At 39.9% G+C, this 12,100-nt stretch overlaps 1 protein-coding gene across 6 annotated transcripts in view; it reads right to left on the reverse strand.

Moving 5' to 3' along the window:
* Window positions 1-12,100, reverse strand: part of atp2b1a (ATPase plasma membrane Ca2+ transporting 1a) — a 46,479-nt gene that overhangs the window by 24,261 nt on the left and 10,118 nt on the right. For all 6 annotated transcript variants that reach the window (XM_015057439.1, XM_015057437.1, XM_015057438.1 and 3 more), the window contains exon 2: window positions 8,838-9,356. In XM_015057439.1, coding sequence (XP_014912925.1) covers window positions 8,838-9,030 — 193 coding nt within the window. In that variant the 5' untranslated portion in view covers window positions 9,031-9,356. The remainder of the gene's footprint in view (window positions 1-8,837; window positions 9,357-12,100) is intronic.

Raw genomic sequence — 12,100 nt, forward strand, 5'->3', positions numbered from 1 at the left:
TGCTGGAATATATATCGGACCAACAAACTTTATATATATAGCCTATATATATGAAAAAAAAATACCTACTGGTGCAGTGATATTATCAGTGTGTTCATGTAGGAATGTTGTTGGCAGCTTTCACTAGATGAGGAAGTAACACATAATTTTCCATCTTCAGTTTTTCAAACACAAGTGCTGTGATTTATGATACATTTACTTGCAAGTGAACATCTGATACACTCCTGATCAAAATCTTAAGACCAGTCAAAAAATTGCAAGAATTTGCATTTTGCACTATTGGATCTTAATGAGGTTCTAAGTAGAGCTTCACAATGTTAAAGAAAAAAATCAGTGCAAGAGACAAGAACTTTTGAGCAGGGAATTTTCTGAAAACTGCATTTTTTCAGCTGATTGATTTTTTCAGCTGATCAAAAGTTTAAGACTGTAGTCTTTAAAAGCCAAAAGCTGTGCAAAAATCTGGATTCCATGTCATTTTCTGTCAAGTCTTTACACTGTCAAGACCTCCTGATGGCAAAAGCAAAAAAGCTCACTGACTTTGAACGTGGTAGGATTGTTGAGCTGCATAAGCAAGGCCTCTCACAACGTGCCATCGCTGCTGAGGTTGGACGCAGTAAGACAGTCATTTTGCATTTTTTAAATGATCCTGAGGGTTATGGAACAAAAAAGTCAAGTGGTAGACCCAAAAAAATTTCACCAGCTCTGAGCCGCAGGATCCGATTGGCTGTCCGTCAAGACACGGGACGATCCTCTACCCAAATTAAGGCCATTACTGGTGCTGACTGCAGCCCAATAACCATCAGACGGCATCTGCGAGAAAAGGGCTTCAGAAACAAAAAACGTCTTCAAAGGCCACGTCTTCTTCAACGCCACAAAATTGCCCATTTGGATTTTGCGAGGGTGCACCAAACATGGGACATTGAAAGGTGGAAGAAAGTTGTCTTCTCTGATGAGAAAAAATTTAACCTTGATGGTCCTGATGGCTTCCAATGTAACTGGCATGACAATGAGATCCCACCTGAGATGTTTTCTACAATGCACAGTGGAGGGGGCGCCATCATGATTTGGGATGCGTTTTCCTTCAATGGAACAATGGAGCTTCAGGTTGTGCAGGGGCGTCAAACAGCAGCTGGCTATGTGGAGATGTTGCAGTGGGCATCCCTCATGACTGAGGGCCCTCGTCTGTGTGGTAATGATTGGGTTTTTCAACAGGACAATGCTGCAGTGCTTAGACACTTGCTTACAGGGATAAATGCACAAAAAGAAACCATGTTAAACATGTTTACTTTTTAAAAAGCCAATTCTAATCATGAGTATTTCTAAAAGTAACCAACTTAAGTACATATTTTCCTCAGTAGTCAACAAATGATGGCTACTTTTATCTTAAAATGAGATTATGTAGCGCTCTTTCATGAAATTGGCTCATCTATAACCTGGCAACAGGTTATAAACAAGCCCGGTATGAGGAAACCACGGCAAACCAGAAAGGTCATGCATTTTAATCACTCACAAGCTTCTCATTTTTCAGAGTTGCTGCAAAGGTTTCCACTTCACTTCCTACACAGCCTGAAGTATACCAGGAAGAAGTCACCTGCAATAACCCAATGTACACATCCAGTTATTGAATATGTCCAGCGTCACAGAACTTCTGTGGCATCCCAGGGTCCTTATGAACCTCAGCTTCATATCAGCAAATGTACTGCCAGGGCTTCAACCGGACAGTTTAGGAAATATATCCCACATCCGAGTCTGCAGAGTGACGAGATGCTTTCACAATCTCTTTTCAGTCACCCAGCAGCAAGCAGGGACCTGGATGAGATTTGCAGATGTGTTCGGATCTACACCGGAGATGTGTGAGCCAACGTAAGGTTGCTTTTCACTTTCAGACCTAAAGGGGCATTAGCATGCTGCTGCCTCTTTTTTTTCCTTTTAATTCTGCTTATTAATCTGCTACCTTCAATCATGTCTCTAAAACTAAAATGAATTCTGCATTATTGGTTGCATGTTTCATTTGAAATTATACGCAATTATTAACACTTTTCTAAAAGAGGTTAGGGAGTGATGACTCACCAGCAAGGGGAAAAAAAAAAAAAAAAAGAACAAAGCAGCTGAGTTTTATCCAGCTTAGCTGCATGTTGCTGCTCCCTGGCTGTCTCTCACCATCATCTTTAATTCTGTTTGCCTCTAATGAAAACATGCTGACAGCTAATACCCAGTTTAATTTTACACCCCGTTTTCCTTTTGTATTAGAGCAATAAATACAAGTGACAGGACGGGCAAGGTGTTATCGCTCCATTGGATACACAAAACTAAAAAAAAAAAAAAAAGAAAAAAAAAAAACCCTGTCTGGCCATGGACCCTCATTTTAGTCGTCACGTTAAACATCATTACCCACTTAAATCACACAGTCTCTCATCCAACCCAACAGAGGAAGGTGATTTTAGTCAAGAGTGAGAAATTATTCGCCTGAAAAATTCCATGTAAACAGAGACTAATTTATCTATCCATCAATTTTCTATACTTAGTGTAACAAGGGTCCCCTTGGGACAATTCACCAATAATGGACACACACACAAAATATGTACACCATCATACTCGAGGGCTCTTTGGAGTGGACAGTTATGATCATATGCATAGTTTTGCAAAGGGGCCGCTGTATGCAAAGACACAGCATTATCAAAATAGCACAAAAGGCAGTCAATTCATAGTCAGTTACAGGATGTAAAGCTGTTATTTAGCTCTTTTTCTGGGTCTAATACAGTCTAAGCCCAAACTCTAAACTGACACTATTTGTCTTAGGTTTATGCAGTTACATGTTAGTAGAGCTGAACAATAAATCAATAATATACGTCAGGATAGTTTAGAAGCGATACGTTTTTGAGCCATATCTTCTAGCCCAACATGTTAGTAAGGTATACAAGGACAACAGTATTATTTTGAGGAGTAGGAATCGTGGAATGAAAAGTCACCTTCCTACATTATGTTTATGTATGTTATGAGTATTACTGCTGCTTGTCTGTATGAGTTTCCATTAGCCATGTCTGGTATTAAGTAATGTGAATTCAGTTAGTCTTTCACATGTTTGAAAAATAAATAAAAATCTACCCCCTACAAGGATGCTCCAATGTGCAAAAAACAGTTTATTTACTTAGAGACTTAAACGGTCTGACAATTTCTGGAAATGGCTAGACCCAAATCTTATTAGAACAGCACTTTGTCAATGCATTTAAAAACTCTAACTTTAACAGCAGCTTTCATAGAAAACTAGAGATAAAAAAAAAAAAGAGAAGCAGCGCAAACTAGAATATGAAGCAAAACACGAAAAAATGCCCTCTTAACAATGAAGAAGGACAAACACGAAGACCCAACATTCACTAGATACGGGAAAGGATCTGATCAATGGAGATAAAATTTAATGCTTCATCTTCTCTGTTGTGTACTCTATTCACAATTCATAAAATGGATGGAATCTTTAGCTTTACTGTCTGTAGCACTTCATAGGAGGACAGTTCAAAGATCTGTTATAAACTACCAGGTGTTGGTACTGATTTTTCAGACATGGAAAAACTTCAAACTGCTGAGATTTTACCGTTTAGAGACAAAATGGTAGGACTACTAGACAAAAGACACATTCTTCCATACAGGCCAAATATTTTTAGTTGCACACTCATAAACTTTATCTTTTAAAGAGATAAGTGAGGTCTGTACTGATCTGTAACATTTAGTTTGCATTTCTGGAGACCTGAGCACAGCATGTTCTCAACACGGGGTGAATTTGCTGAGACTTCAATACTTGGGACAACTGGAACATTGTGTCTAAATTGATTTCCACTATAATGTCATCCCAAAACCATGTAAATAAAATGGGTAATACTTCTCAAATGTAAGTACCGCAGCATTGCTTCACCAAGATAGTTGCCGATGTCCTCCTTTTCTGACTTTGTTTTATTCCAAACTTGTGACCTCCTTCTTCTAAAAAGTTTACTTTTCTACGCAATCAAATGCATTAATTTGGCATGACAATCATGCAAACATTTCCCAATCACTATTTAATTTCACACAACCAGATATAGGTTATGGATAATCACTGTCAAGTCATACTCATAGCATTTTGAAATCAGACTTGATGACAAGCTCCATGAACCTGAACTATAGCTGAGGAAACTACCATTTAGCAGCCCTTATAACTGAATTGGTGGGGAGGGAGGTGCATATGAAATTTCAGATACAAGGAACCTGCTTTTATCACATGCTGTCCCTCACAGATGCAGATTGACCGATTTAACCATGAAAAGTCAAAATAATTAATGTGAAGGGGAAAAATAAGGAAGTAAAAGCAATTGCTACTAAAAGTTTAACTATAAGTATATTTGATGGACATGTCAAATACGGAATGTGCTTTTTTTTTTTTTTTTGGCAACTCGGGTTACACAGAAGAACTTTCCCAGACTGACAACTTCCACAAATTGCCACAGAAAACTTTTGAGTTCCACATGTTGAACTCTACATGAAAACTGATTTTGACTATCAAACATGCAAGTTCCGCTTTAAATTCTTAATACCCACTCGTGTAATAATGGGTTTGTAGAGGCCAAGCTGACAACTGACTTGTACAACAACAACTTTTACAAGTAAGAGGAAGTGAACTAGTAAAGTTGGGTCTTGTTACGTAGCAGGACTACATGCATTGACAGGCTCAACCTTTTCACAAGACACTGTGATGCTCCTGTCAACCGGGGCAGATTTAAGAGTTGACATCTCAATAAGTGACAAGTATTGAAAAGGATTTTCTGTCGCGTCGTCGAACAGTCATGTGGTCAGGTGGTTGCAGGATGTTCGTTTTAAGCAGACAAGACGAACCAAGCTCCAGTGAAAGCCCTCCCACTGCAGGATACGACAAAGTGTTTTGTCTTGATTATAGTTTACTACAGTGCAGTAAAAAGAGAGGAATGTCTACAAATTCATCGGAGGAGGATATAATGGCTGACGAGCTTTAACGTCTCATTTATTTTGCATGTTACTGGAAAAGAAAAAAGAACAGAAGGCATCAGCAAGACGTTTGCCTGCTTCATCAAACCAAAACCGGACAGGTGTTTGTGTTTTGGTCCAACAGTACCTGCTATCTCACAGCCTGGGATAACTACTACTCAAAACTATCCATTCTGCTCTCTGGCTGGAAAACTGCTTTCTGGATGGCGAGTAGTTGGAGCCGTTTTCTGCATAAAGACAGCCGTGAAATTTTGACCAATCGTACAATGGCTTGACATGCCCTGGGGCGAGCAAAATGTTGGCCGGGGAGGTTGTGACAAGAATAGGTGGACGACATGAGGCAGAGAACAAAATGACAAGATTTTTGTCACCTGACTGTGATGATTTCGGCACATCGGCTTGACAATGCTGAGGCTCAACACAGCATTGCCCCCCCACCACCTGGAAATACTACGACATCAATGTAGTTTTGCTCAAGTTATTCATACACTTAAAATCTCATCCCAGCCCATGTCTAGTGAGAATGATTTCCTTAGATAGAGCACCACTAAGTTAATTACCAAATTAAGGGCAATTAAAGTTAAATTTACTCTAGGTGAATATGCGACTCCAAGCTTTTTTTTTTGGAGGGAAAGAATTACATTTAGTTCCACATAAAGCCTTGAACTTTAAAAAGTCAAAAGTTTGAATTTCAGTTCACTGATTAACAGCCACAGCAGCTCAATCATACACTGAAAGAAAAAAAAGAGAGCGAGAGCTTGGAAATGTTGAGGATTAGCAAAGGATTGGCTTAAGAGCTTTGAGAAATGACTGACCAACTAATTATAAATCCCTTTTCAATTGTCAAGCCTTTATAATCTTACATGATGCCTTAATTTCCCATGCCGATAATGACAGAATGGACTGAAACTGAGTCAAACTGCAACAAAACAATTGGTCAGGTTTGGAATTAGGAAGTAGCTGGGGACTTGAATTATCTTAAAAGAAATCAATTCAACAGTTGCTAGTCAAATTTCTCGAAATAATCCTTCACAAACCTGAGGATTTAGAAAAAAACTGGGGATGCAGTGAATATTGAAACAGATAATCCTAAAAAATTGGCAAAATTTGATTAATGTTCAATTAATTAACAGCTATATTCCAAAAGTGAATTACGCACGTTTGAAGCATTTAACGTGGTTTATTTAGATGATTATGTCATACACCTAATGAAAACCCAAAACATAATTTCTCAGAAAATGCCAATAATACATAACAGTGATATTAAGGTCTACACATAGTGGGGAAGACTGCCGACTTGGCAGTTATCTTGCCAACCTTTCAATACAAAGTTGGCAGGTTTTTTTACACTTCAAGATCAACTAAAAGATTTCAACACCGACTTGAGGGTTGAAACTGAGCCACCAACATTACACCCTTGATTAACTGTGGGAGGTTGTACTAAACCCGTTACCTCTGAACTGTGAGGGGTAACGAGGAATTACAGAAAGACTGATTTGGTGCAAAGTACAGACAGAAGCAGAAGCTGAGAGCCCACAAAACAGATAATATGATCTGATGCAGATAATTTGACATGGATGGTGCTCTGCTCTGCTCAGATCTAAAGCAGCGAATGCATTCAACGTGCAAGAGAACTGTGACAGAGCTCGGCCTGAGGGAACTCCCCTCTGGGAAACCCCCGTAGGTTACGTTGACTGTTGAAAGCCACACCCTTTTACTTCTGCAATGGCAGATATGAGAGCTGAAAGCACACAGGACCCATCGTCTTGGTGAATCGACTTGCACATGAAAGGAAAATGTGCCCTGTAAAGAGTGGGCGAGCGTTGAGGGTGGTGGCTACTGTTGGACCGTTATGCCAATGCCCTCAAAGACGGTGAGCCACAAAAGGCAATCGATAAAGAAGCTGCTCTGTTCACAGGGTTTTGTATCCAAGAACATACACAGAAAGTTAAGAGAAAGGAAACTGTGGGAGAAACAGGTGGACTAGCAACGCATATTGTGATGCAAAATCCATTCAACAATTTAGCAAGAGGATCGCCAGGCGCAGACTGTGACTGGAGTCGGAGCTTCAAGAGCCGGAACATAGACATGGGCTACAACTGTTGCAACTTCTGAACCAGAAGCAACATCAAAGCCTCTGGTGAGGCGAAAAGGGAGTAAACTGTAGCACTGTGGCCCAAAGTTCTGCATTTCATCTAAAATGAAGATCCAAGAATGTTGAGAGGCACTGAAACCAGGTTGCTTGTGGCCCAAAAGTCAGCACATCAGCATGTCATGCTTCACCCCTGTTGACAAGCTTAATGGAGATGATTTTATTTTCAGGACACACCACCTCCTCACAATGCCAAAGGTACCAGTTCCTGCTTTAATGGCCACGGGGTCACTGTGCTGACTGGCCCTCCCCTGACCTAAACCCCATAGATAACCTGTGAAGTATTCTCAAGAGGGACACAACAGATCCAACAGCACAGACAAGAGGACGGCTTCTATCAAAGCAACCTGGGTTTTCATTATATCTCAGCAGAGCAACAGGCTGATTGCCTCCGTGTCATGTCACACTGATGTAAATTCATTAAAAAAAAAGGAGCACATTTTAAGTACTGAGTGCGTATACTGTATTGAAATTCATTTTATTGGTTTTCTGAGAAACTACTTCTTTTTTGTTTTTTATTCACAGCAAGAGTCAAAATTTACAAAAATAAACCCTTGAATAACAATAAGTGAGTTATTTGTTTTATGCAGTTAGTGAAAAGAATTAAGATTTGAGATATTCGAATTCATTTCGACATACCAGTACAGAGAGGGGTGAGCAGATGAGGACAAATAGATTTACAAAACAAGCAATGTCACTTCTAGTAATATGACGGCACCAAACGTTCAGCAACACGACACAGCTACATGCGTGTTTAGACAACTCACATTCACAACCACTAAATTCCTTCTCTGCCGTTTCTTTTTTCCCCCCTCATACTTCACACAGCTCAGAGACTTCTAGGCTGATAAAAAGGCTGAAACGTAAACAGGGCGCACCACTTCCACCATCAATAAATGAAAGGTCACGATTCACAAAGTAAGCTAATGACTGTAGCTGCGATGAGAAATGTTTTCCGCTGCAGTAAAGCGCGGCGTTTATCACATTATTGTCCGATTGAAGGAGGCCAGGAAGATTTTTCCTTGCTCTGAGGCACAGCATGCAGCCGACTGTTGCCGTTACAGTGAATATGTGGTGCCGTTTTAATCTGGGATCAAACTGAAAATCCCCTCCCATAAGAGTTCAGTCAAGGTCATTCTGACGATTAGGCCGACCGTCTACGGAGAGACAAATTCATACAGAGGTAGGAAGAGAGGGAGGGCGGGCGGCAGTGACAAGCACACTCCAGTTGGATATTCTGCAAGCTGAATATTTTTAGAAATGGCATAAACTGTTTTATGGTGCTGTAAAATAACTTGAGCAAAAATGATAACACCCAGAAAGCTTCATTGTTTGGTTCGCCGCACGTGGGAGTGTGACCTGCCTGAAGACTGGTGCTGTGCCCAGGGAAACAGCTGGTCTGTCTGAAACCTACACACAGACGCATGCACATACAGACTGAGGGGTGGAAGGAGGGTGTGAGGGACACAACCAGCGGCCTTGAAATAGACCGGGATAGGCCTCGGGTCAGAGCCGGCCCACCCGGCCACCTGTCTGGCATGTGAGCGTTTCCAAGGAAGTGAAGACAAGGTATGTATCATATAGCAACAAGTCGCCTTGAAAATACTTTTGCACGTCATCACCACCTAAATAGCTGTCACTACTGGAAATGTTTTTTTTTTTTTTTTACAAAACAGGAGAAAAAGCAATACTGTACCATCTATAGCTGATGTTTTTAAACGGTTGCAGAGTCCTTGAGTATCTCCATAAGTTTCACTGATTTTGGTTATCGCCTCAGCGCCTCTGAGCTCCATCAAGGAGCGCAGTTCTTTGAGTGTGCAGCCAAATTCCCTATCATGGTTGGCCTCCATCAGGGAGTTCTTCACCCCACTGTACGAGTTGTTTGCCATTGCCTTGCTTTCTGCTGCCAACTCAGTCTTTTGCAAAGCGCTGCTGCTTTGACCCGACAGTGGGGCTAAAACAGAAAAGTGTTGTCCCTTTTTTAAAGAGAGGAAAAAAAATAAATAAAAATAACTTAAATCCTCAAGAGTGCAAATACACTGATGGTTCCCATAAACAGCTGACGGGCCCTTTACAGGCAGCTGGAGTCACATGTCAGGTGGTGGTGTAGGGATATTACAAAACAAGCCATTATATCCCTTGGAGAGCTGAGTTCCTAATCGTTCATGGTGACTGAAGAACGCCCGCAGAGCCGGAGATCACCTTGCAAGCAGATCTGAAAGACAAGAGCAAACTATCAGAGAGTGAACATCAACACTGTTAAGTTTAATTTTTGAAGCAGGGAAAGCAGGGAAGGTAGTGATGTTTTCATAGAATACTTCTTACAACTATGAAAACATTTTGTCTACATAGTCCTGATACACAATGTTCAAAAGAGCGAAAGCATTTAGCTGTGGTATGAAGCATGGCTGATTGGAGAATCTTTAAAACACATTCCCAGCCTAAATAGAGCATCTTTTGGGGCCAGTCTGTTTGTTTTCATACTCATAATTAAAACTTGCTTCAAGCTTCAAGAGAAGGGTCAAACAAAACAGCAACCTTGATAGTTGTCGCTGATCTTGGTTGGAAAGTGAATTTATGTTGCTTGCTTCCCCCCCGCCCAATAAGCACCCCACCCAGCCAACTTCTTTTTTTCCACAATTAGTATCATAAGCAGAAAAAGGATTTCACACGTTGAACTCATCATCAAGTAAGTTACAAAATACCCTCAAATAGTCCTGTTTTATAAAATCTCTACTGGCATGAGTCACAAACTACACCAGCTTCTCCACTGATTCGACTTGACACAAAGCAAATACTCATTCTGGTTGCAAATAACTTTGGTATTCTGCTGACCAATTAACTTTCTTTCAGTGTGAAAATAGTTGTCAAACCACCAGGCTGCATTGTCGTCTTGTTGACTGGTTATGTTTACCACTAGAAAGCTTTGTTTTGCACAGATCTGGATGCAGCATGGCTTGTGCGAGTATGTTTCCTTCTTCGTGTGAACAAGTTTTGGTTTGGTTTAAAATTCAAATAAATGACGCATTTCTTGAATTTGTTCTACGTCATTAAGTCCTTTCAGAACCTCTAATAAAAAGCGAAGGAAAGCGGAGATTCTTTTGGGAAAAAAAAAAAAAAAAAAAAACAGAGGGGCGACTGACTTTAATCAAGCACATAGGATTGCCATGGTGTGGATAACTGGGAATCTACAAGATGTAAACAAAGCGTTTGATACCATGGTAATAACTTTGTTTTGAAGAGACTGGAATATTAATTAGAGATACAGGAACTGCAGCAGGCTGAATCAGGTAACAAGTTCAGGTTTACATATAGAAAACAGCAAAACAACAATTACAGCTCCGAAACAATATTTCATTTTACTGTAAAATTAATATAAAAACCTAACTAATCCTTTAAAAAATAAGGCAATTCAAATGACCAGCACACCTTAAATGCATTTTACATTTACCCATCAAAAGCATACAGATTGCTATATTTTATTTAAATCAGCATGAAATAATGTCAGTGTACTAAATGGAGGAAGCGACTAAAAAACAAACTAATGTGCCAAGAAGATGTGCAAATCTGAAGTTCATCCATCAGTGATCCATTTAATTTAGAAACCTTTCATAAACTCGTGATCGCACCACGAAGCTGAATGAGTGTGGCAATTAAAAATAAGTGAGAAACATGGTCAGTATAGCTCCATCAACTAAACCACGCCAACACTGATGAGCCTTTATGTAAACAACCACAAAATCAGCTGCAAAATTGTATTCATTAGTCACAGCTATTATGACCATTGTGGTGATATGCTGATAGAATGGGGCTTTTTTTCATGTTAAAGAGATTCTTGCTAAATGCAAAACCGAGTTTTGAAGGTTTCCGTAGAAGCACCAACACTTTAGTCTGCTTCCCTCAGGCAATGCTGTCAGGAGACCCAGTAATAATTTCCACTGTTTTGCTGATCATACCCAGCTATATTTGTCTGTGAACCCGAAAGATGAAGAACAAGGTAAATCACAAGAATGCTTCAAAATCTGCGCAAATTCAAAATGTAGCAAAAATAAACAGCATTTAGATAATTCTCTTACATCTTAAAAGAATATAAAATCCTTTTCCCAAGTTCAACTTATACCGAACATGCTTCCGTTAAATATGTTTGTTATTCGTAAGTCTTGTGCTCCAAGTTTACATTCTAACATTTGTCCTCGTTGTGTTTCCAAAGTCCAAATGGGAACTCGAAACAAAAACGAACGGAGGGTAAAGCTCAACTGAGTTTTAATCTGGTATTTAATCGGTCTGCAAACAGCACACACTAGAATGATTCGTCCGGAGCTCATCCAATATTGACTGAGGGGAACTAGAAAAGAATAAACCTTCATGAAAACTGAGGATTTTTTTTTTTTTTAAGAAATCACACTTCAAACTTCAGACAAAAAGACAACCGACCATCTGGTTTATTGTAAAAGGTCAAGGTGTGTGATGGTCACTTGTTTAAATTTATGCACATTTTCTTGGTAATCTGTGCTGATGCATCGAAAGCCGCATGTTGCCTACAGGTTCTGGAGCAACAGTTGCTACCATCCAGATGGCCGCTCGGTTTGAGAGAAGACTTTGCTTATTTTATGAATTCAATACCGAGCCACATTGGACTGAATGCTAAACTGGCCTGCCCGTCTGTGTGGAAATGCTCTCTATTCAAACGTTCTCCAGCGCTGTGAAAAGGGAAAGACATGCAACAAAGGAGGCCCCAAACTGTCAAGCACCTCAAAACCTTCAGTAAGCAGGAATCACGAGCCATCTGCTTTTCGAACAACAGAAATTCTCACTTTTGGAAATACTCAGAGTGGTTCTAAAAGCACCATGAGCGTAATAACCGTTTCGCTTTGTAATTGGCAGAACAAGTCAATAACATTTTTAATTTGATCAGTTAGAAGTCCTATAATGATTTTAAAATACCTTTAATGAACATAA

The sequence above is a fragment of the Poecilia latipinna genome, unplaced genomic scaffold (assembly GCF_001443285.1).
Source record: "Poecilia latipinna isolate Pla-1442-1.1 unplaced genomic scaffold, P_latipinna-1.0 Scaffold1462, whole genome shotgun sequence".
NCBI classification, from domain to species: Eukaryota; Metazoa; Chordata; class Actinopteri; order Cyprinodontiformes; family Poeciliidae; genus Poecilia; species Poecilia latipinna.